The sequence below is a fragment of the Bubalus kerabau genome, chromosome 14, assembly GCF_029407905.1.
Source record: "Bubalus kerabau isolate K-KA32 ecotype Philippines breed swamp buffalo chromosome 14, PCC_UOA_SB_1v2, whole genome shotgun sequence".
NCBI lineage: Eukaryota > Metazoa > Chordata > Mammalia > Artiodactyla > Bovidae > Bubalus > Bubalus kerabau.
In genome coordinates, this window is record NC_073637.1 from 72,392,229 (window position 1) to 72,415,261 (window position 23,033).

Consider the following 23,033-nt stretch of genomic DNA (forward strand, 5'->3'; position numbering starts at 1 on the left):
GAAGATCCCCTGGAAAGGGAATGGCAACCTACTCCTGTATTCTTGCCTGGAAAATCCCATGGACAGAGAAGCCTGGCGGGCTACAGACCATAGGGTTGCAAACAGTCAGATATGACTGAGTGACTAACAGTTTCACTTTCATAAAAAGAATGAAAATTTGCCATTTGCAGCAATATGGATGGACTTTGAGGGTATTACGCTAAAGTGAAATAAATCAGACAGAGAAAGAGAAATATTGTATGAAATTGTTTATAGGTGGAATCTGAAAAACAAAACAAACTAGTGACTACAACAAAAAAGACTCATAGGCACAGAGAACAAACTAGTGGTTATCAGTGACAGGCTGGGGGAAGAGGAGGGGCCAAGAGAGAGGCAGGGGATTAAGAGGTACCAACTATTATGTATAAAACTCCCTTGAACAGCAATGGATCAAACCAATCAATCCTAAAGGAAATCAACTCTGAATATTCCTTAGAAGGACTGAGGTTGAAGCTGACACTCCAATACTGATGCAAAGAACTGACTTATTGGAAAAGACCCTGATGCTGGGAAAGATTGAGGGTGGGAGGAGAAGGGGATGACAGAGGATGAGATAGTTGGATGGCATCATTGACTTAATGGAGATGAGTTTGAGCAAACTCCAGGAGATAGTGAAGGACAGGAAAGTCTGGTGTCCTGCAGTTCATGGAATCGCAATGAGTTGGACATGACTTAGCAACTGAACAACAGCAAATAATCTACAAGGATATATTGTACAACACAGGGAATATGACCGATATTTTGTGGTAACTATTAGTGAAATATAACCTTTAGACGTGAATCACTATGTTGCACCCCTATAATTCATGTAATGTTGTGTGCTGTGCTGTGCTTAGTTGCTCAGTCTTGTCTGGCTCTCTGTGACCCCATGGACTAGTCCTCCCAGCTTCTCTGTCCGTGGGGATTCTCCAGGCAAGAATACTGGAGTGGGTTGCCGTACCCTCCTCCAAGGGATCTTCCTAACCCAGGGATCGAACCCAGGTCTCCTGCATTGCAGGTGAATTCTTTACCATCTGAGCCACCAGGGAAGCCCATGTAATATTGTGCTTCAATTTAAATTAAAAAGTAGGTTACATGACAAAAAATCAAATCTGACATCTCAGAAAAAAAAAAAAAGGCATTTCATTCTCTCTCCATCTTTGGCTGTGGAGATGATGTGGGAAACTTGGCCTTGGTAAGATGTACTCTGAGCTCTTTATTCCAGTGGTAGCGTGCAGTTGTCCCAGTCCCTTCATCTGTACCACTCAAAGAACTTCTTACCTGAAGTCAGGGAGGCACAAAACAAGCTTATTGCCCCCTGAGGTTGACCCTTGCATTATTAACATATCCTCCAAAAAAGAAAGAAAGAAAGAAAAAAAGGAAGGAAGAAGGAACTACACATCTACAGACTTCTTTTACTGAAGATTTGCAATTATCCCCAGCTCTGTATTCTCAGGGGCTTCCAGATGAAAGAATTGTATGATACATTTCTGAAATAGGTCATTTTTTGCCTTTTTTCTTTGTAATGTATGAGAGGTAACTCACATATCTTAAGATTTGCCCTTTTAAAATGGCCAATTCTTTGGTTTTTAATATATCATAAAAATATGCAACCATCACCACTGTCTGATCCCAGAACACTTTCACCAGCCTCAGAGAAACCCTGTACCCGCTGGCAGCCACTCTTTCCTCTCCTCCCACCCCCTGGCAAACACTAATTTATTTTCAGTCTCTATAGATTTGCCTTTACAGACACTTCATAAAAATGAAGTCATATAACATGTGGCCTTTTGTGTATAGTTTCTTTTACTTAGCATCATACTTTCAAGGTTCATCCATATTGTAGCTGCTGTTAGTCCTCCACTCCTTTTTTATAGCCGAATAATATTCCGTTGTGTGAATATGCTACCTTTTGAATATCCATTTATCATTTAATGGACATTTATGGCTATTACAAAGTAATGATATTATGGACATTCATGTACAATTTTTTGTGAGAACATATGTTTTCCATTCTCTTGGGTATATACCTAAGAGTAAAATTTCTGAGTCATGATGAATTTAATATTTAGCCTTTTGAATAACTGTAAAATTGGTCTGCAAAACAACTAAACTATTTTATATTCCCACCAGCATTGTATAAGTGTTCTGATATCTCCACATCCTTGGCAACGCTTGTTACCTTTTTTTTTTTTAATTAAAGCTATCCTAGTGGAGTAGAGTGGTTTCTTTGTGGTTTGGGTTTCCCTAATGATTAATGTTAATATCTTTTAATGTACTTATGTACTATTTGTATCTGTTCTTTGGAGAAATGTCTCTTCAAATCCTTTGCCTATTTTTAAATTGGATTATGTCTTTTTATTGTAAGAGCTGTTTATATATTCTGCATAAAATTTCTTATCATACACATAATTTGCAAATACTTTCTCACATTCTGTAGATTATCTTTTCAGTTTCTTGGTAATGTCATTTGAAGCACAAAAGCTTTTAATTTTGAAGTTCAATTTATTTATTTTATTTTCTGTTTGTGCTGTTGATATAATATCTAAAAAACTATTGCCTCATCAAGAGTCATAAGGTTTTATGCCTGTGTTTTCTTCTTAAAGTTTTATAGTTTTAACTCTAACATTTAGGCCTTTGATCTATTTTTAGTTGTTCTGTGCATGGTACAAGGTAGGGATTTAACTTCATTTTCTTTTGCATGTGAGTATCCAGTTGTTCAAACATCATTTGCTGAAAACACTATTTTTTTCCCCTTGAATTATCTTAACACCTTTGTTGGAAATTAATTTGACAATAAATACAAAAGTTTACTTCTGTATTCCTGATTTTGATTCCACTGATCTATATGTCTATCCTTATGCCAGTGCCATAAACTTATTGCCCCATGGGGTTGATCCTTAGGTTATTAACATATCGTCCAAAAAAGAAAGAAAGAAATTCTTACACAGTTCTATAATATTGTAGCTTTGTAGTAAAGTTTGAAATTAGGCAGTGTTAGGTCTCCCAACTTCGTTCTTCTTTTTCAAGATTGTTTTGGTTATTTTGGGTCTTTTACATTTAAACCTAAATTTTAAGATCATCCTGTTAATTCTACAAACAAGACAAAGGTAATTTTGATAGGGATTGTGTTGAATCAGTATCTCAACTTGGGGAATATTACTATCTTAAAAATCTTATTTTTCAACTTTTAAGGATGGGGTGTTTTCCATTTATTTAGATCTTTAATTTCTTTCAATAATGTTTTAAAGTTTTCAGATTACAAATTCAGATTTTCTTGTATTTCTCAGGTTAAATTTATTTTGAAGTATGTTATTCTTTTTACTCTTATTGTGTATGGAGTTGTTTTCATAACATCACTTTCAGATTTATTTTTGCTAGTGTATAGAAATAGTATTGATTTTTGTATATTGATCTTTTGTCCTGCAGCCTCACTGTACTTGTTTATTTGCTGTAAAATTCTTTTTAGATTCTTAAGACTGTCCATATATAAGATCATGTCTTCTGTGAATAGAGGTACTTTTATTATCCAATCTGGATGACTTTTATTTCTCTTCTTGCCTAGGATCTCAAGTACAATATTAGATAGGAAGTCCCCTCCATGCGAATGAATTCTGTTCCCAGAGTGCATTCTTAAAGTCCAATTTGTTCCTAAGTCCAACAGAGTTAGCCTAGGTCCCCAGCTAACACAATTGGCTATAGAGTACCATATTATAATTGGTTTATAATACTTTTCACACAAATAATATGCAAAAAACAAACATAAAAAATAAGGAAAACATTTTTACCTTACGGAATAGTACCCTGAAAAGTACAGGACAGCACCTGGCAACCAGGGGCTGGTACAGAGTGAATAGGCAAGAGGAGTTACCGACCTGAAGAGGGAGAGGAGGTGGCCGACGACAGAGCTGAAGGAGTGTCAGCAATAGGAGACAGAGGGCGAGCTCCAATTCCACTCCCGCCTGATGTTGGTAGCACAGGTTCTGGCTCCTTGCTGGATTCAACACTACCCTTTTGATAAAATGATCCAGTGATGTCTGGGTAGTGCCTCTTTTTTTCTCATCGTGGATGATATCTTGGGCTTGAAATCAGGACATTATACTACTACACTCTATACAGTGCGTGCATGCTCAGTCATATCTGACTTTGCGACCGCATGGACTGTAGCCCACCAGGCTCTTCTGTCCATGGGATTCTCCAGGCAAGAATACTGGAGTGGGTTGCTGTTTCCTCCTCCAGGGGATCTTCCCAGCCCAGGGCTTGAAGTAGCATCTCCTGTGTCTCCTGCATCGGAAGGCAGATTCTTTTCACCACCGAGCCCCCTGAGAAGCCCATTCTCTACAGAACTGTAAAGTACACAAAGCACAACCACTTGCAGAGGATGCACACACTTGACAACGTGCGCCAGATAAGTGCACTAACTTAAGACACGGAAATGCACACTCGAATCTTTGAGAGCTCACAACTTGAAGGGGACTTACTATATAGAAGTGACAAGATTGGGCTTCATTTTCTTGTTCCTGATCATATGGGGAAAGCTTTCAGTCTTTCACCACTAAGTATAATATTAATATTAACTGTGGGTTTTTCTTATATATCCTTTATCAGGTTGAGGGATTTACCTTCTATTCCTGAATTGTTGCATATTTTTCATCATGAAAGGATATTGGATTTTGTGGAATGATTTTCTGCTTCTATTGAGATACTCGTCTGGTTTTGTCCTTTATTCTATTAATATGGAATATTAAATTAATTGATTTTTGTATGTTGAACCAGCCTTGTATTCTGGGATAAATGCCACTTGGTCATGATATATAATTTTTTATAGTTGCTAGAATCAGTTTGCTAGTATTTTGCTGAAAATTTTTGCATCTGTATTTATAAGAGATATTGCTCTGCAGTTTTATTGTATTTTTTTTTCTGATTTACATATAAAGATGATATTGACCTCATAGAATAAGTTAGGAAGTGTTCCATACTCTTTTTTTTTTTTTGGAAGTATTTGTGAAACTTTGGTGTTAATTCTCCCATTGTTAGGCAGAATTCATCAGTGAAGTTATCTAGACCTGGACTTTCCTTTGTGGGAATTTTTAAAATTACTAGCTCAATCTCTTTACTTGCTATAGTTCTTTTATTCTTTTGTCAGTTTTGGTTAGGTTCAGTTGCTCAGTTGTGTCCAATTCTTGTGACCCCATGGACTGCAGCACGCCAGGCCTCCCTGTCCAATACCAACTTCCGGAATTTACTCAAACTCATGTCGATTGAGTCTGTAATGCCATCCAACCATCTTATCCTCTGTCACCCCCTTCTCCTCCCACCTTCAATCTTTCCCAGCATCAAGGTCTTTTCAAATGAATCAGTTCTTCTCATCAAGTGGCCAAAGTATTGGAGTTCCAGCTTCAGCATCAGTCCTTCCAATGCCTATTCATGACTGATTTCCTTTAGGATGGACTGGTTGGATCTCCTTGCAGTCCAAGGGACTCTCAAGAGTCTTCTCCAACACCACAGTTCAAAAGCATCAATTCTTCGACCCTCAGCTTTCTTTATAGTCCAACTCTCACATCTATACATGACTACTGGAAAAAACATAGCTCTGACTAGATGGACCTTTGTTGGCAAAGTAATGTCTCTGCTTTTGAATATGCTGTTTAGGTTGGTCATAGCTTTTCTTCCAAGCAGCAAGCGTCTTTCTAATTTCATGGTTGGAGTCACCATCTGCAGTGATTTTGGAGCCCTGCCCCCAAATAAAGTCTGTCACTGTTTCCACTGTTTCCTCATCTATTTGCCATGAAGTGATGGGACCAGATGCCTTGATCTTTGTTTTCTGAATGTTGAGCTTTAAGCCAGCTTTTTCACTCTCCTCTTTCACTTTCATCAGCGGGCTTTTTAGTTCCTCTTCACTTTCTGCCATAAGGGTGGTGTCATCTGCATATCTGAGGTCATTGATCTTTCTCCTGGCAATCTTGATTCCAGCTTGTGCTTCATCCAGTCCAGCGTTTCTCATGAGGTACTCTGCATGTAAGTTAAATAAGCAGGGTGACAACATAAAGCCTTGATGGACTCCTTTCCCAATTTGGAACCAGTCTGCTGTTCCATGTCCAATTCTAACTGTTGCTTCTTGACCTGCATACAGATTTCTCAGGAGCCAGGTCAGGTGGTCTGGTAGTCCCATCTCTTGAAGAATTTTCAACAGTTTGTGGTGACCCACACAGTCAAAGGCTTTGGCATAGTCAATTTTCATAGTTTTTGTCTAAGGATTTATCCATTTCACCTAGGTTGTCTGATTTGTGAGAAAACAATTGCTCATAGTATTCTATTTAGAGTTTTTAATCTCTGTAAGTTTGGTCGTGATGTTCCCTCTTTTTTTCCGGTTGTGCTATGTGTGGCTTGCAGGTTCTTAGTTCCTCAACCAGAGATTGACCTGGTTGAGGTAAGTCCAGTTGAAGATTTGTTCATTGTATTGATCTTTTTTTTTTTTTTTTAAAAAAAACAAACAACTTTTGGTTTTGTTGATGTTCTCCTTTGCTTTTGTATTCTCCATTTCATTAATTTCCACTTTATATTTCCTTCTGCTTGCTTTGGGTTAGTTTAGTCATCATTTATTTAGTTTCTTTTTTAAAATAATTTTTTATTTATTTATGGCTGCGCTGGGTCTTCCTTGCTGCATGTGGGCTTCCTCTAGCTATGGTGAGCAGGGCTAACTCTTTATTGCCCTGAGCAGGCTTGTCATCGCAGTGACTTCTTTTTTTGTGGAGCACATGCCACTTAGTGTTTAAAAAGTATTTCCTTAGGATAAATTCTGTTTAGTAATGTTTGCTATTAAAGTCTATAAACATTTTATACCTCAAGTTATTTCCGAAAGGATTATGCTAATGTATATTTTCATTAATAATATATGTGCTTCTTTCCATTCTTTACATGAGCTTTTACAACATTGGCTATTATTGATTTTTAACTTGTGAATATAGAAAAATATATTAAAATTGTTAATGAGGTTGAATGACTTTTCTGTCTGCTTTTAAGTGAATTTTCTCTTCTGTGGTCTTAAAAGTACTATAGCTGTCCCATGAAGGATCATTGACATTTTCTTCATTTCTGAAAAAGTGAGATTTTCATACAGAATACTATCAAATGAAGTCACTTTAAAGTTGTTTTCCTTAACATTGAAGTATCTCTTAATCTTTGTCACAGTTTTTAGAAGTACTAAATGCCATCTTTTTCATCCTAGCAATGAAACTACACTTCTTAATGTTTTTTAGAAGCGAGTAGTAATATAGCTCTCAGATATTCCCAGAAAAAATCTCATCTAACTCTAGCTATAATGTAAAGTATCAACTGAGTTTGGTAAATATATTAAATTATGTCATTTATTGTTTCTTGAGAGACATGTAGTTTGAATATTAGTTAATATTAAAGCAGACTTTTAGAATGTATCCCTTTAAAAGCTTAGAAATTCTTATTTTGGTGCTTGTGCAAATAAAAATGTTACGTGAAATTGGTGACTTACAACAAATTCTACAACTTTGCTTTTCCTAATGACTTAATCTAATTTTTGCTTTTTCCCAGTTTAAGGCCAATCCTCCTGCTGTGACTTTCAAACTAACGGGGGAGACAGATGGCATATTTCAGATACAACCTGATGGACTGCTATATCACAACAAAAGCCTGGACAGGGAAACAAGAGCTGTTCACAGACTGCAGGTGAATCGACCCCGGGCCACGGACACCAGCTCATCTCTGAGCGCAGGAGATGCCACTGGCACGCTCCCCCCAGCACAGAACCCCGTTTCCACTCTCCTTACCCTAACGACGTGTTTGCCAATCTCGTTTGTCCACATTTTTTTTTTAAACCAACTAGAGAGTGATTTGGTAAACATATCCTCGTTTTCAGGCTTTTTGACCAGATAACCCAAGTTATATTGCCAAGGCTCTCAGATGGCTCACTCATCCAAGTAAGGCCCTACTTAGGCACTGGATCAAAACCACTCAACACTTCTCTGATATTTCACTGGTGTCTCGCTCTGGCTATTGGGGGGGCTCTAGCTCCGCAAAGAAGGCAGCACTGGTGCTAGATGACGCAACTTTGGGCCTTGCAAGAAGCAGAAGTAGCCGATGACCAAAGTCAGAGTCTGACTAAAGAGACCTCCTCCCTCTCTTTCTCCCTTAGGTTTCACGGTTTGTATCTGAATACACAGAAATGGTAGAGAGCTAACTGTGGGTAAAGAGCAGGCCAAAAGCTTTCTGTTGGTAAATATGCAGATTGACCACTAAAGTGCCTCTGTAACAGCACGTGATGTTTCCATACCCTCAAGGGTCAAAGTGTTCTTATTTCACTGACTCTAGCTATTTAGAAAAGAGCATGTCCAGTGTCCAGCATATCCCACTGCTGGAAAACAGTCATGATTAGCTTGGCTTAACTGATAGGGCCTCTATTTTAGCAGCCCCCAATTTGGGCTTTTATGGGTATCTTTCTCCCCTGTAGTTATCAGACCCTTGATTATTTGGGCTCTAATTTCCTTCAAGTGACTTTTGGGTGTATGATATGAGGTTCAAACTCACCGAGAAGCTTTCCTTTTCCTGTCAACATCAGGTCTCAGCCCTGGATGCTCAGGGCAATACAGTGGAGGGCCCGGTCCCTGTCACCATCGAAGTGAAGGACATCAATGACAACCGACCTGTGTTTCTCCAGCAACGTTATGAAGGCTCAGTAAGGCAGAACTCTCGCTCAGGTAATAGGCAGGAGCCTGGAGATATTTGGCAGAATGGCAGATTTGTGTGGTTAACAGCTATAGCTATCATTCGTTAAGCACTAACTATCTTATTTAAATTTTACTTATCTTATTTAAATTTCACAGCAATCCTGCGGGATTAGTTTTATTATCCCCATTGCTCTAGGGCACAATTTCTCACCGTTGGCACTACTGACATATTAGGCTCTATAATTCTTTTTTGTGTTGTTGTTGTTTTCCTTTTTTTTTTGGTCAGGGGCTGCTGTTCTGTGCATTATAGGATATTAGCAGCTTCCCTGACATCTATCTACACATCAGATGCCAGGAGCAACACTGCCTTTCCACGCTTTGATAGCTGAGATGTCTTCAGACATTTTCAAATATCTCTTGGGGGTAAAATCACCCCCAGTTAAGGACCACTATCTTATGAGATTTTAGAATACCTTACAGCTCTAGAGGGGCTTCCCTGCTGTCTCAGACGGTAAAGACTCTGCCTGCAATGTGGGAGACCTGGGTTCAATCCCTAGATGGGGAAGATCCCCTGAAGAAGAGAATGGCAACCCACTCCAGTATTCTTGCCTGGAGAATTCCATGGACAGAGGAGCCTGGCAGCTATAGTCCATGTTGTCATCAGAGTAGGACATGACTGAGCGATTAACACACACACACACACAGCTCTAGAACACTCTGGAAGGGTAAGCTTACTTCCCCACACCCTCCCAGGAATCCACATTCTCATGGTCACTGCTGGCTCCTAGTTCTTTTTCTTCTCTTACTTCTAACTCCTAGCTAGGGCTCATCCTTTCACAATTCTCTTACCTTTCATCTCCAGGAAATCCCCTCATCAAAGCCTAGGTGTGTGCGGTTCAGTTCAATTCAGTTCAGTTCAGTTGCTCAGTCGTGTCCGACTCTGCGACCCTATGAATTGCAGCACGCCAGGCCTCCCTGTCCATCACCAACTCCTGGAGTTCACCCAAACTCATGTCCATTGAGTCAGTGATGCCATCCAGCCATCTCATCCTCTGTCGTCCCCTTCTGCTCCTGCCCCCAATCCCTCCCAGCATCAGAGTCTTTTCCAATGAGTCAACTCTTCGCATGAGGTGGCCAAAGTATTAAAGTTTCAGCTTTAGCATCATTCCTTCCAAAGAACACCCAGGGCTGATCTCCTTTAGAACGGACTAGTTGGATCTCCTTGCAGTCCAAAAGAAGACTCTCAAGAGTCTTCTCCAACACCACAGTTCAAAAGCATCAATTCTTCGGCGCTAAGCCTTCTTCACAGTCCAGCTCTCACATCCATACATGACCACTGGAAAAACCATAGCCTTGACTAGACGGACCTTTGTTGGCAAAGTAATGTCTCTGCTTTTGAATATGCTATGTAGGTTGGTCATAACTCTCCTTCCAAGGAGCAAGTGTCTTTTAATTTCATGGCTGCAATCATGGTGTGTGTGGTAGGTTTTACTAAAGATTTAGAGAAATGAAGGAGCATCTTGACATAACAGTGCACAAAATAAATCTGAATATTAGACTTTGAGTTCTCAGAAAGACTCTTGGCCATTTCCATCGACTCACTCTCAAACTTCCTTCTGTGTTACTTAATGTTCTCTCTCATTTTTCAACGCCCACTTCCAATAACTCAGGAAGAGTATTCCTTTCACTTTATTATGTGGAGTAATTTCATGTGTCTCTGTCTCTGAGGTTGCATACCAAAGGTTCACTGCTGAACTGTGCTAAGTAATTATCTTGCAGGTCTTATTCTTCACCAGTAGGATTTTCTAGTTCAGTGGTTCTCAAACCTTTTGGTCTTAGGGCCCTTGTATTCTCCTAAAAACTATTTCAGGCTCTAAGGAACTTTTCCAAGGATATATGGCTTATATCCAGTAGTATGCTGGCAAATTTTAATAGCTGTCTATCTGGAGGTGGAAAAAAACCCTCAGATTTGTAGCATTTGTCAATTTTTGTGGTATAACTACTCCCACCATAACTCATTTTAAACTACCAATGGTGTTAATAATTGACTCACAGAACTTCTAGAAATTCAACTGGGTTGTACCAGTTGGCTCCACTATATCACTGGTTATATCTACCAATATTTATCATATTTGAAATCAAAACTGAGAAATTGAAAAATTATTTAGTAATTGATCTAAAGTAATTATCATATTTTAATAAAAAGAACTGTATTTTCAAAGATAGAAGGAATTATTAAGAAAATGGCATTGTTTTAGTCTTTGCACATCCTTTAATGTTTGGATTAGTTGAGAACAATTGGATTCTTATGTCTGTTTTTGCATTCATTTTGTGGCCATATACTGTTTTGGTTGAAACGTTTAAAGAAAAACTGTCCTTAGGCAGATATGTAGTTGAAAAAAGGAGTACTGTAACAGTGTTTTCAGATAACTGTGAATAGTCTTTGATACTAGACAAAACTCAGCAAGGGATAGTTTATTGTTGATTGCAATGTGGAATCTGAAACCGTATCAATGTTTTTTGGGGTACTCCTTTATGCTAAAATGCATCAATTTATCTTGTGATTTGGATGGGTCTTTTATACACGTATGACGTTAAAAACAGTCTCAAAGACCCCTAGAGGTTCCTGGACCATACTTTAAGGAATTTCATCCTAGGAAAAAGGAGCAGAATAAAGATTTATTCCACACTAATATGAATTATGGCACATTCCTCCACTCTATTTCTGCCCCTTGGAAGGCAAATGTGTCTATGGTTGGTTTAATATCTTTTAAAAATATCTTTTAACATCTTTTTTTAATATCTAAATATCTTTTTTTTTTTTTTCTGGGTACATTTTGTTAAACAGGAAAGCCCTTTATCTATGTCAATGCTACAGACTTGGATGATCCAGCCACACTCAATGGCCAACTTATTTATCAGATTATCATGCAGCTTCCCAAGGTCAACAATGTCATGTACTTTCAGATCAACAACAAAACAGGAGGAATTTCACTTACTCCACAAGGTGAGTTAAGTGATGCCCTCAAGGGACTCTCTGAATCAATACAAATGACCTAGATCCATATCATCTTCAGAGACATTTCCTTTTCTCTTCTCTCCTACTTCCCATAGGATCCCAGGAATTGGATCCTTTGAAGAATCCTTCCTATAAGCTGCTGGTCTCAGTGGAAGACATGGGAGGCCTGACTGAGCATTCCTTTACTGACAGTGTACATGTGGATATTACGGTGAAGGAGAATATTTGGAAACCGCCAGAACCTGTGGAGATTGAAGAAAACTCGACTGAACCTTATCCCATTAAAATCACTCAGGTAGTGCCCAAGGAATGCTAACAGCCTGCCCAATCAAAACACTCACATTGTAGGGGCCCACTCTCATGGTCTTCACTGATGTTTTTGCATAGTATCATTATAAAGCAAACTAAATAAACAAAATCTCTGACCACAAGTCTCTGGAGTTTGCCATCATGGGTGAACTCTGGACTGTACCAACTTAGATTCATGTGTGCTAAGTCAGTTCAGTCTTGTCTGACTCTGTGACCCTGTGGACTGTAGCCCACCAGGCTCCTCTGTCCACGGCATTCTCCAGGCAAGAGTAGTGGAACAGGTCGCCATTTCCTTCCGTGGGGTATCTTCCCGACCCAGGGATCGAATCCAAGTTTCCTGCATGGCAGGCAGATTCTTGATCATCTGAGCTACTAGGGAAGCCCAACTTACATATATTTGAGTTTTAAAAGAGAACTTTACTCACCTTCATTTTCTAAGTAGATAATGCTGTTTTCTTTTTCTTGTCTATAGAGTAGGATATGGCTGACTTGTATATGGTACATGTGCATGATTTGAATTTGAGACTGCAAATTAGTTTTGAAATGTTGCTTCTTAGTCTGGTGGGGAAAATCTCGATGTGAAAGATTCGCCCCATCATAGGCTGAGGGGCAGAGATAGGACTGGCCAGGAGTAAGAGCTGAGTAGACAACTTTTATCTTTGGAGCCCACCCCCTTCCCAATGCCATCCCCTGTAGGTACCTCCCCTCTCTGTTCAGACCCTCCCCTGGTCCCACCTGTGTCTCACTCTGAGCCTTCTCTTCCTGCTTTAATTCCTGGAAATCCACTCTGGGGCCCACCCAGATCTGATCTTTCCTGGGAGATTAGGAGATTTCTTGACACAAAAAGCTGTGAGTCAGTGGAAGATCACTGGATTTGGAGGCAGATAAGCAAAACCACATTCTTTTTTTTTTTTTTTTTAATTTAAATTTTATTTTATTTTTAAACTTTACATAACTGTATTAGTTTTGCCAAATATAAAAAGGAATCCGCCACAGGTATACATGTGTTCCCCATCCTGAACCCTCCTCCCTCCTCCCTCCCCATACCATCCCTCTGGGTCTTCCCATTGCACCAGCCCCAAACATCCAGTATCATGCATCGAACCTGGGCTGGCGACTTGTTTCATATATGATATTATACATATTTCAATGCCATTCTCTCAAATCATCCCACCCTCTCCCTCTCCCACAGAGTCCATAAGACTGTTCTATACATCAGTGTCTCTTTTGCTGTCTCGTACACAGGGTTATTGTTACCATCTTTCTAAATTCCATATATATGCGTTAGTATACTGTATTGGTGTTTTTCTTTCTGGCTTACTTCACTCTGTATAATAAGCTCCAGTTTCACCAACCTCATTAGAACTGATTCAAATGTATTCTTTTTAATGGCTGAGTAATACTCCATTGTGTATATGTACCACAGCTTTCTTATCCATTCATCTGCTGATGGACATCTAGGTTGCTTCCATGTCCTGGCTATCTCTATTACCTCAACGACTGATCATAAACAAAGAAAGTGAAAGTGAAGTCGCCCAGACGTGTCCGACTCTTTGCAACCCCATGGACTGTAGCCTACCAGGCTCTCCGTCCATGGGGTTTTCTAGGCAAGGATACTGGAGTGGGTTTCCGTTTCCTTCTCCAGAGGAACTTCCCAACCCAGGGATTGAACCCAGGTCTCCCACACTGCAGGCAGACTCTTTACTATCTGAGCCACCAGGGAAGCATAAAAAAGTCATTTATTGTTTATGAGAAGCTGAGGCAACTTCTCACCAATAAAATGGGGATAATGACAGCTCTTTGGGTTGTGACGGAAGTTAATTAGTATCTGTGAAAGTAGATAAAAGGTATTAACGTTATGAGGCAGTTCTGGTCTCTAGTACTCCTATATATATATATTTTAATGGTACTGCTATTGTTAAGGGGTCCTGGGGCCCATACCGTTGTATCTATCTTCTAACTTAAGATTTTTATTTATTGAAGTTTTTTAACGTGAAAAATGTTTTACCTCCTTTTACAAATTTACTTATTTATTTAATTGGAGGATAATTGCTTTACAATGTTGTGTTTGTTTTCTGCCATACAACAATGAGAATCAGTCATAACTGTATATATATCCCTTCCCTCTGAAGCCCCCTCTCACCGCCACCCCCCTCCCCCCAATCCCAGCCCTTACAGAGCGCCAGGCTGGGCTCCCTGCGTTATATAGCAGCTTCCCACTTACTGAATGTTGAATTAATGAATTTCACCTTCAGAAGAAAAAAAACGAAAGCAAGAAGTATTCTGCTTTACCAGATAAGAAAGTATATCAGGACTCATTTCCCCAAGAATTTCAGTTTGGTTCCTTTATGAAAGTCTTCCTATTTATTATTCAGGTTGCCTTCATAAGGATTTATAAATGCTAAAAAAAAAAAAAAATGCATATACTTAGTTTTTCATAGCACTGTCGAAGAAAAGAAAATATAAAGAGCCACAGCCAATACCCAGGCCTGGGAAAAGTACTCGGTGTGTCTTCAAACTGAGGAAGAAGGGTGGAGGGGGAAAGATGGAAGAACTTGGGCTGAATCTGTAGGGCGTAACGGGAGCTTGCTTACAACCAAGAACATAACCTTTGGCCTGGAGCTTAAATAACTAGAAAAGGACAGTGGTGGCTGCTTGATACCCTTCCCAAGTTGTCTTTGAGAAAATAGTTTAGTGTAGGACTTTAGGCAAGTCATTTAAACATTCTGCGTGCTAGTTTCCCCGTTTATAAGATGGGGGTAAAAATAGTCTCTACCTCATGGGACTGTTTGAGGATTTAATGAGACACTTTAAAGTGTTTAGTATTATGTCTGGAATGGGGCACAACCCTCAATAAGTGTTGTTATTAGTAGTAAGTAGATTATCCTATAGGCTAGGCTCTGTCTGTAGCAAGTAGACGGGACTTACTATTGAGTTTATTGATTTTATTTTTTCCAAGTTATTTACAAAACAACACTGGGAGTTGGCAAATATTCTTATCCCTAAAGCCTATGAGATTAAATATTTAAGGGAGAGATGTTCTTTATTTATGTATCACTTGTTTTAAATAACAGCATTGTGAAGAATTGAGAGTGTCTCCTGTCTTTACTGGGGAGTTTTGGGAGCTTGTCATTCATCATGGCTTGGTCCTCACATAATGCCAGACATTAAGTGCATCTTGTTTCTTAAATTGGCGTTTCATGACAGGAAGTCTTCACAACCAGGCTTCCAAATGAACAACCTATAGACTCTTTAGAGGGTTCACAAAGAATTGCTTTAGGGAAGAGAAATACCGCTATGTGCTTATCTGGAGCAATGCAACAGTGAAAAGGAAAAAAGGGGGAGGGATTATTTTAGGTTGAAAATAAAAAATGTAATTTAGCAGTTATAAGAAACCACAGACATCCAAACAAGGTCATCAGAAATTTCAAACGGAGAGCTAGAAAATTGTTTATTTCCTTTCCAATTCTGTCCGTCTGGGTCTGTCTTTCCTCACATTTTGCTCTGGGCCCTGTAGGTGCAGTGGAATGATCCAGGTGCTCTATACTCCTTAGTGGACAAGGAGAACACACCACGATTTCCATTTTCGATAGACCAGAAAGGAGATATTTATGTGACTCAGCCCTTGGACCGAGAAGAAAAGGACGCAGTGAGTAAATCTAAGAGGAGGTTCACGGGTGACAAGACGAGACCCTGTGCCCGCGGAGACCTGAGGGCAGAGAGGATTTTACTGAACACCTGCACCACCGCCACCAAACCCCCAGAACTGTGTTCTGAACCTCAGTGCCTTATTGCTCTCAAAGGCATGGAAATAACCCCACAAATTCAATCCATTTTATATTTTCTCATTTCACAGTTCTAAATGAATTGAAAATAAGGGGATAAATGAAATAGTCTTGAAATAGTTGTTTTCTCTGCCTTTTAAAAAAGATGATGATGGAGTCATGTTTTACCTCTGATCTTGTTATAGTATGTTTTTTATGCGGTTGCAAGGGATGAGCAAGGAAAATCACTCTCAATCCCACTGAAAATTCAAGTGAAAGTGAAAGACATTAATGATAATCCGCCTACGTGTCCATCTCCAGTGACTGTACTTGAGGTCCAGGAGAATGAACAAATAGGTAAGAAAGTGTGTGTCTGTCTTCTTTAACTCTGTAATCCCTTTCTCCTCCCTGTTGGGTAAATGGTGGCAGATAAACCTGACTGGGGATTGGTTGTCCATGCCCAACACAGCATAGAGGTAGAATGCATTTTGGGACTCACACAGGTACAGTATTTCAGTTCAGGGAGTGTCTGAGAAGGGTTCTAAAATTGGAGTTTTCTAACTACCACCCCTATTCATAGCACGGTTCCTGCCGCTACCATTTCTACTACTCCTGTCGCTACTTACACCCCTACACCTGCCATGAGCACCATAACCACTTGCACCAGCATCCTGTATAAATGTGTAACGTTATCTCATCTGCACAGTTTTCCCATAGATTCTTATTTGCCTTCCAGAAAAGTCAGTGACAGATGTAATCCCATCAAATTTGCTAAATAATTTAAACAAACATTTACACTCCATGCCAGATACCCTGCAATTGACCCTCTATAGGAAGCTGATAAACGCTCATGGGGCTTAAAGATGAAGTTCAGTTTCTATCTGCTTTTGTCCTTCTATTCTTTACCTGCTTCATTTCTTTGTACTATTCCAGGATAGCTATAGTTTTGTGCAGGGACAACTACTATTAGAACGCTGATTTCTGGGAGTTCTATGACTTCACTGGATTTGGGACACCTCTTATCTATTACTCCTTACTGCTGAGCTCATTGGTTGTGCAGAAGATCTTTGAAAACCTCTGTAGATGATACCTCAATTATTTTTGCGTAGGGCCCAACATTTAGTGTATCCGTTCATCTATGATGCATAACAAACTGCCCCAAAATTTAGCAGCTTAAAATAACAAACATTTATTATCTCACAGTTTCTCTGAGTTAGGGATCTGGACATTCAGAAAGAGAGAGAGAGAGTTTTAAAAAAAATGGCAAGTAAGATGAAAGTCAGTCTTTTCATAACCTAATCTCAGAAGTGACATCCCATAACTTTTGCCATATTCATTAGAAATGAGTCACTAGGCCCAGCTCATACCCAAAAGGAGGAAGTTACACCAAGGCATCACTATCAGGGGTGGGGTGATTGCTGGGGGCCATCATAGTGGTGGCCTGCCTTACTAGGGAGGAGGACAGTACTTGTTTTCTGAGACTAGTGAGGATGTCCTTGCTGGTAAAACAAATTGTTCAAGGGTGCAGCCTCTCCAAAAGTGATCATTTATTTTGTAACAATATTTCACAGTCTTGAGTTGTGGACTTAATGACCCAGGAATTCTTAGAAATCAACACAGAATGAGTCTATTCTAATATATATAGCCTAGAAGGATACCCCCCCAAAATGCCCTTGCCTTTTGGGGCCCTGTCTAGCTCAGTCAAATACCAAATTATTCTCTAGTATATTTATATTCTCCTGTTTGGTGTCTTGTATCAGCCAGAAACTTGTGAGACTCATGTCCCAAGTCTCAGCAGTGCCAACTTTAATTCTGAAATCCCACTTGCCACCAACACCTATGTATTCACACCGGAACTTTATCCTCTCATAAAAGCCCCACCTCCCCAAAGTATTTCTCGGTGTCCCAAGAGATACTGTACGTACCTCTGAATCAGTTTGGGCTGCCACTTATTCCTAGCCTTTTTCACTCGGAGACATGACACTTCTTTCACTCCTGGCTCATTCATAAAGTTCTCTGCTCCCACTGAGTGGCGCCCCCTACTTGCGTTTCCCTGTCAGTGATGCCAAGCAGTCCTGGTGTCTCTGACAGCTGGAGGGTTCCCCCGCAGTGAGGGGAGACCGGTGTCCTCTGTGTTACGCTCACTTGCCAAGGGAAGGGTCCCGAGCAGGGCTGCTCAGACACCAAAGTGAAAGTGAAAGTCGCTCAGTCGTGTCCGACTCTTTGTGACCCCATGGACTATACAGCCCATGGAATTCTCCAGGCCACAATACTGGAGTGGGTGGCATTTCCCTTCTCCAGGCGATCTTTCCAACCCAGGGATCGAACCCAGGTCTCCCTCATTGCAGGTGGCTTCTTTACCAGCTGGGCCACAAGGGAAGCCCTCAGACACCAAACCACCACAGAATTTAGTGAGACGCACTTTCATTCCAGCACGCAGATGCTTTTCTTACAAGGGCAGATGCAGGTTGCAAAGGTGACTTGGTTGCTTGTGAGGATGCAGAAATGGCAGCTGCTACCATGCTAGACACATGTTCTGATGCCTCTCCTTCCCTGGCCAGGAGACACGTCTGCCAGGGCAACCCTCTTAGAGGCATAACATAGGTACTTTCATTCCTCCCCTCACGAAACCCTCCAAATCTCCCTGTGAACCAGTAGATGCAAAGTAACAGGGCGAGGGGATAAAGCCAACTCCACAAGGGGGATACATATTCAAGTTCTAGCCCTCATGTGGAATTCTGGCTGTGCGTAGAGAAACACACAATTCCCATTTCATGCAGCAAGATGACCCAGCATCTATCAGAGCTCATCCAGACAGACCTGGGTAGAGCACTGCGTTGTGGCCAGACGTCTAGAACTCCCTGGACTGAGACACTCACAGAAATAAAACTTAGGTCCATAAACTGCAGCGAGGTGGAGAGGACGCCAGCCTGCTCTCGGCCCGTGCTGTCTTTATCTTGGGGGTGGAGTCAGTCTCTGCTGTTGTTCCAGAAACTTGCTTAGAATTCAGCACAGTTGGCTTGTCCTTGTTTAGTTTTACCATTTGCCTCCTGCGTTAGTGTCTGAGGGCGGCCGTAACAAATGACCACCGACTCAGAGATTTGAAACAACAGAAATGTATCTGCACACAGTTCTGGAGGCTAGAAGCCTGCAGTCAAGGTGCCTGCGAGGGGAGAATCCTGGCCCCTGGTGGCTCCTGGCATTCGTTGGCTGCTCATGGTGGCCTTGCCGCAGTCTCTGCCCTCTTCTTCACATTGCCTCCTCCTCTGTGAGTGTCTCTGTCGTCTCTTCTGGATTTAGGGCCCACTCCACATCCAGGATGGTTCAAGACCCTGACTTTGGTCCTCCCGAATTCATATGGTGAAGTCCTAGCCCCCGGCACCTCAAGGAGGACTATCATTTAGAGACAGGGTCTTCAACGTCATTAGCGTGGGTCTTAACCCAATATGACTGGTGTCCTTCTGAGAAGAGAAAATCTGAATAGACACAGAACGGGGGAAGACCATGTGCAAACACATGCAACAGATGGCCATCTATAAGCCAGAGATCTCTGAAGAAATCAGTCCTCCTCACAATTGCTCTCAGACTTCTAGTCTCCAAAAACTGAGAAAATAAATTGCTGTTGTTAAAGCCATCCATTGTGTGGTCACTTTTTTTTTTTATGGCAAGCCCTAGCCAGCTAAAAATGGACTTCCCTGGTGGCTCAGACAGTAAAGAATCTGCCTGCAATGCAGGAGACCCATGTTCCATCCCTGGCTTGGGAAGATGCCCTGCAGAAGGGAACAACAACCCAGTGGAGCCCTGCGGGCTACAGTCCATGGGGTCGCAGAGAATCGAATGCGACTTAGCGACTCACACACACACATGCAGCCAACTAAGACGCTGCTCCACACACTGTACTGCTGAAAAGGTTAGAAGCACCAGCATCAATCTAAGAACTTTATTCTGCTTCTCATGGTTAATTCTAGTGCCTTCTAGGAACCCGATTCTCCACGGAAGCCATTTTTTAATAGGCTAAAAAAATTAATGGACGGGTTTCCTTCTTTCTTTCCCTATAGGGAGCAGTATTGGAACTCTTACTGCTCATGACATGGATGAACAAGACACTATCAACAGTGTTTTAGAATACAGAATTGTGGATCAAACTCCCAAAGTTCCTCAAGATGGACTCTTCCTGGTCCAAGAATACTCTGGAATACTCCAGTTAGTGGTGCAGTCGTTGCGTAAGTGGGACACTCCGCAGTACAACCTGACCGTAGAGGTGTCTGACAAAGGTTAGTATCGCTTTCATGGTGTCGAGTGAAAACACTTGTTTTCTTTCTAGCTGTGATTGTTAGGCTGCTCTAATGCCTGGGTGTGTTACAGAGGCTACCATTGAAAAAGGTCTTGCTTCCCACGTAAAACAAGCCCAGAAGCCAACATGGTAACGGCCAGAGTTGCAGCTCAGAAAATGTGATTATGTTTGTCTCCTGAGAAGCAGATGCCCATGAGGGGATTAAATATATAAGGATTTTATTAGGGGAACTGCCTATGAGAAAAAATGGAAAGGGATACAGAGAAGGGTGGAAGAGCCATCACACCTCAATACGAGCCTGACCCTGAGTGAAGGATGGAAGGAAGGAAAGTGCTGGGGAAACTCCCGGTCAAAGGGAAGTTCGGCAGGGTCATCGGAAGTCCGAGGTTGGCTGTGGAAGGAGTCTGTGGTCTCCAAAAGCAGGCCTACCTTAGCCTGCCTGCCTTGTTCAGGCACTGCTGGGGCAGCCAATGGGAAGCAAGGTCTTGGTGCACACGTGGTGATGGATTTCAGAGCCCGGCAGCATGTTGTCAATTAAGATCCCTGTTGTTAGAAGTTGTTGGCAAGCCTCGTTGTCATGGCCACCGTGATCACAAACAAGAAAGTTAGTTGTATTTCTCAAGTCTCCCTTTCAGACTCAAAGGCTTCTACTGTAGGACTGTGAAGGAACTTTTGGAAAGCTTTGTCTTCTCCTATTAGCTTCTAATTGGCCATTTGACAATATCAGGAAACATTCATCCTTATACTTTATACAATTTCAAAGCAAGTGGTTTTTAATCTTTGCTAAGTCATCACCCTTTGAGACTCTGATGGAAACTATGAATTCCTAAACAAATGCATACGTTCTCAGATAAATTGCACAGACACACAAACATACTCGACCTCAGAGACAGGCCTGTTTTAGGGTCATTAATACTTTTAAGTTAAGAATCTTTCTTCGAGTTAACTGGTCCTGAGTCTTAAAGAAACAAGTAGTTCAGTAATTATGATGCTAGGAAATAGAGATTATATAGGTATGCTGTAGTAAAGAGCATCATTTCACATTGTACTTCAAATTTTTTTTCTTTATCCAGATGTTGAGATACTAAAGAGAACTGAGAGTCCTGGGGTTTACCAGGCCCCCAGAGCAGAACGTTTAAGACATAGTAATTCGGCAAATATAGAGGGCCTAACATAATGCTTAGCATTATGCTAAGAGGTACAATGAAAGTGGGTATAATAAATTATCCCTGTCTGTGATGAGCTGACAATTTCACACCATTAGCCAGCCATTCCTCCAGTGGTTACTGAGCATTTAGCTTGATTGAGGCACCATTCAAGGTACTGGGAAAGCACAAATAAATAAGACCCGGTGTCTGTCCTCAAGGAGCACTTTTTGGTAGAGGAGATGGACAAGTGAATAAATAAATTATAAGGAATATGTACAAGGTAGCCCATGAAAGCAACGAGTGACTCAGTGGAGAGGGAGAGAGACCTAATAGAGATTTCTGGAAGAGGTGTCATTAATCTGACTTTAGATGGATGAATATGACAAGTTACAAAACAGTGTAAAGGCTTATAGAGGAGAAGAAAGCCCATGTGCAAATGCATGGAGACCCAAAGCAGTTTAATGCCATAAGAGCATAAAGTGGAAATCAGATGACAAATTGTCTATATACATGAATACATCTATAGACTATATGGACCAGATTATGCAATATATTTATATGTAAATATATGGGTGTATGTGTGTTGATGGAATTAAACATTCAATAGTATACTACAGAAAATTAGTCAGTAGGCTATAATTAGCGTAGTTTTACATAAATTCAGGGAAGTGATTTTATTTACATGAAACCACGAGGCTCACTGCTGGTCCAAATGAGGCTTATGTGGAACAGGCAAGTGGTGAGTTCAGGCCCTGGGACCTCTCCAAATCTCCAGCCATTCTTGCTGTCTACAAATGTCCTGGGGGCTGGACCCAGCTTTAATTAGCATCCACTTATTTATAAGATGGTTATTATTAGGTTACATGCCTGGCCTTGTGTCTGGTGTGTTGAGAACAAGCTCTGGAGCTCGGCAGCCTGAGTGTGTTTGTCAGCATCCCAGGAAAAGCAAGCCCTCTTCAAAGAAGTAACCAAAAAGAGAGTAAAGAAGGGATTATCTGTAAAGCTGTGGGTAGGGGTTATGGGAAGCCAGCAGGAAGTGTGAAGCACAAGGGAGTCATTTTTACCCCAAGGTGAGAAGGGCAAGGGAAGGGCCCTTCCCGGAAGGAGCAGGCCCTGGGCCTGGGGCTGTGACTCTAGAGGAAGCTGCTGGCAGTGGGAGCCAGACTCTAACTCTGTGCTCCTGCCCTTCCTCAGACCTCCTGCCAGTGCTCCCCCTGGTAGAGCTCAACTGCTACCCAGAGGGCCAGGATGCCCAGTGATGCTGTTCCTAAGGGCAGCCCCAGGGCACAGAGCAGGGTGAAGGGCGGGGAGCAGACGGAGAGGACTGGCAAGCACGTGGATTCGGATTCTGGCTCGACCACGACCCAGCTGCAGGGCCTTGGTCAAGTTACCCTTGGCTCCCTCGGTTGTGAACTAAATGAAAATGACAATCATACCTACATCACAGCGTCAGAGTGAAGATGAAATGAGTCACGTAAGCAAAGCACTTAATGCCGCGCCTGATACGCAGAGAGTGCCAGCGGTGTCTGTTAGGATGAGAACCTTGATTTTGTTGCTATCTACATTTTATAAACTGACTACCTCACACTGATTTCAAGTAACATAACCAACCTCTTACACATCTGATAAGTAGCAGAGACAGAATTTCAGTGGTGGGGTTCCAGAGCCCAAAGTCTTAGCCATTGTATAATACAGGCTTCATGGCTGGAATATGGAAACCTCAACAAAAGAGCCCATCCTGTTGGTCTTCATGTGGCTATTTTTCTGGGGATCCCATCTCTA

The 23,033-nt window shown here is 41.2% G+C and overlaps 1 protein-coding gene and 1 long non-coding RNA gene across 4 annotated transcripts in view; one reads left to right on the forward strand and one right to left on the reverse strand.

The window, feature by feature from the left end:
* The window catches only part of CDH17 (cadherin 17), a 77,034-nt gene that overhangs the window by 21,510 nt on the left and 32,491 nt on the right, over positions 1-23,033 (forward strand). The window contains exons 4-10 of one of the 3 annotated variants that reach the window (XM_055546656.1): positions 7,585-7,719; positions 8,609-8,747; positions 11,566-11,724; positions 11,832-12,031; positions 15,563-15,694; positions 16,016-16,166; positions 19,868-20,083. In XM_055546656.1, coding sequence (XP_055402631.1) covers positions 7,585-7,719; positions 8,609-8,747; positions 11,566-11,724; positions 11,832-12,031; positions 15,563-15,694; positions 16,016-16,166; positions 19,868-20,083 — 1,132 coding nt within the window. Of the gene's footprint in view, positions 1-7,584; positions 7,720-8,608; positions 8,748-11,565; positions 11,725-11,831; positions 12,032-15,562; positions 15,695-16,015; positions 16,167-19,867; positions 20,084-23,033 lie in introns of those variants that run through there. The other 2 variants (XM_055546658.1, XM_055546657.1) reach the window with 2 other exon arrangements.
* LOC129627067 (uncharacterized) lies at positions 6,624-12,744 on the reverse strand. Its single transcript, XR_008702404.1, has 3 exons — positions 12,471-12,744; positions 8,578-8,762; positions 6,624-7,113 (listed from the first exon to the last, which is right to left on the reverse strand). It is a non-coding gene; the product is annotated as an uncharacterized LOC129627067 (long non-coding RNA).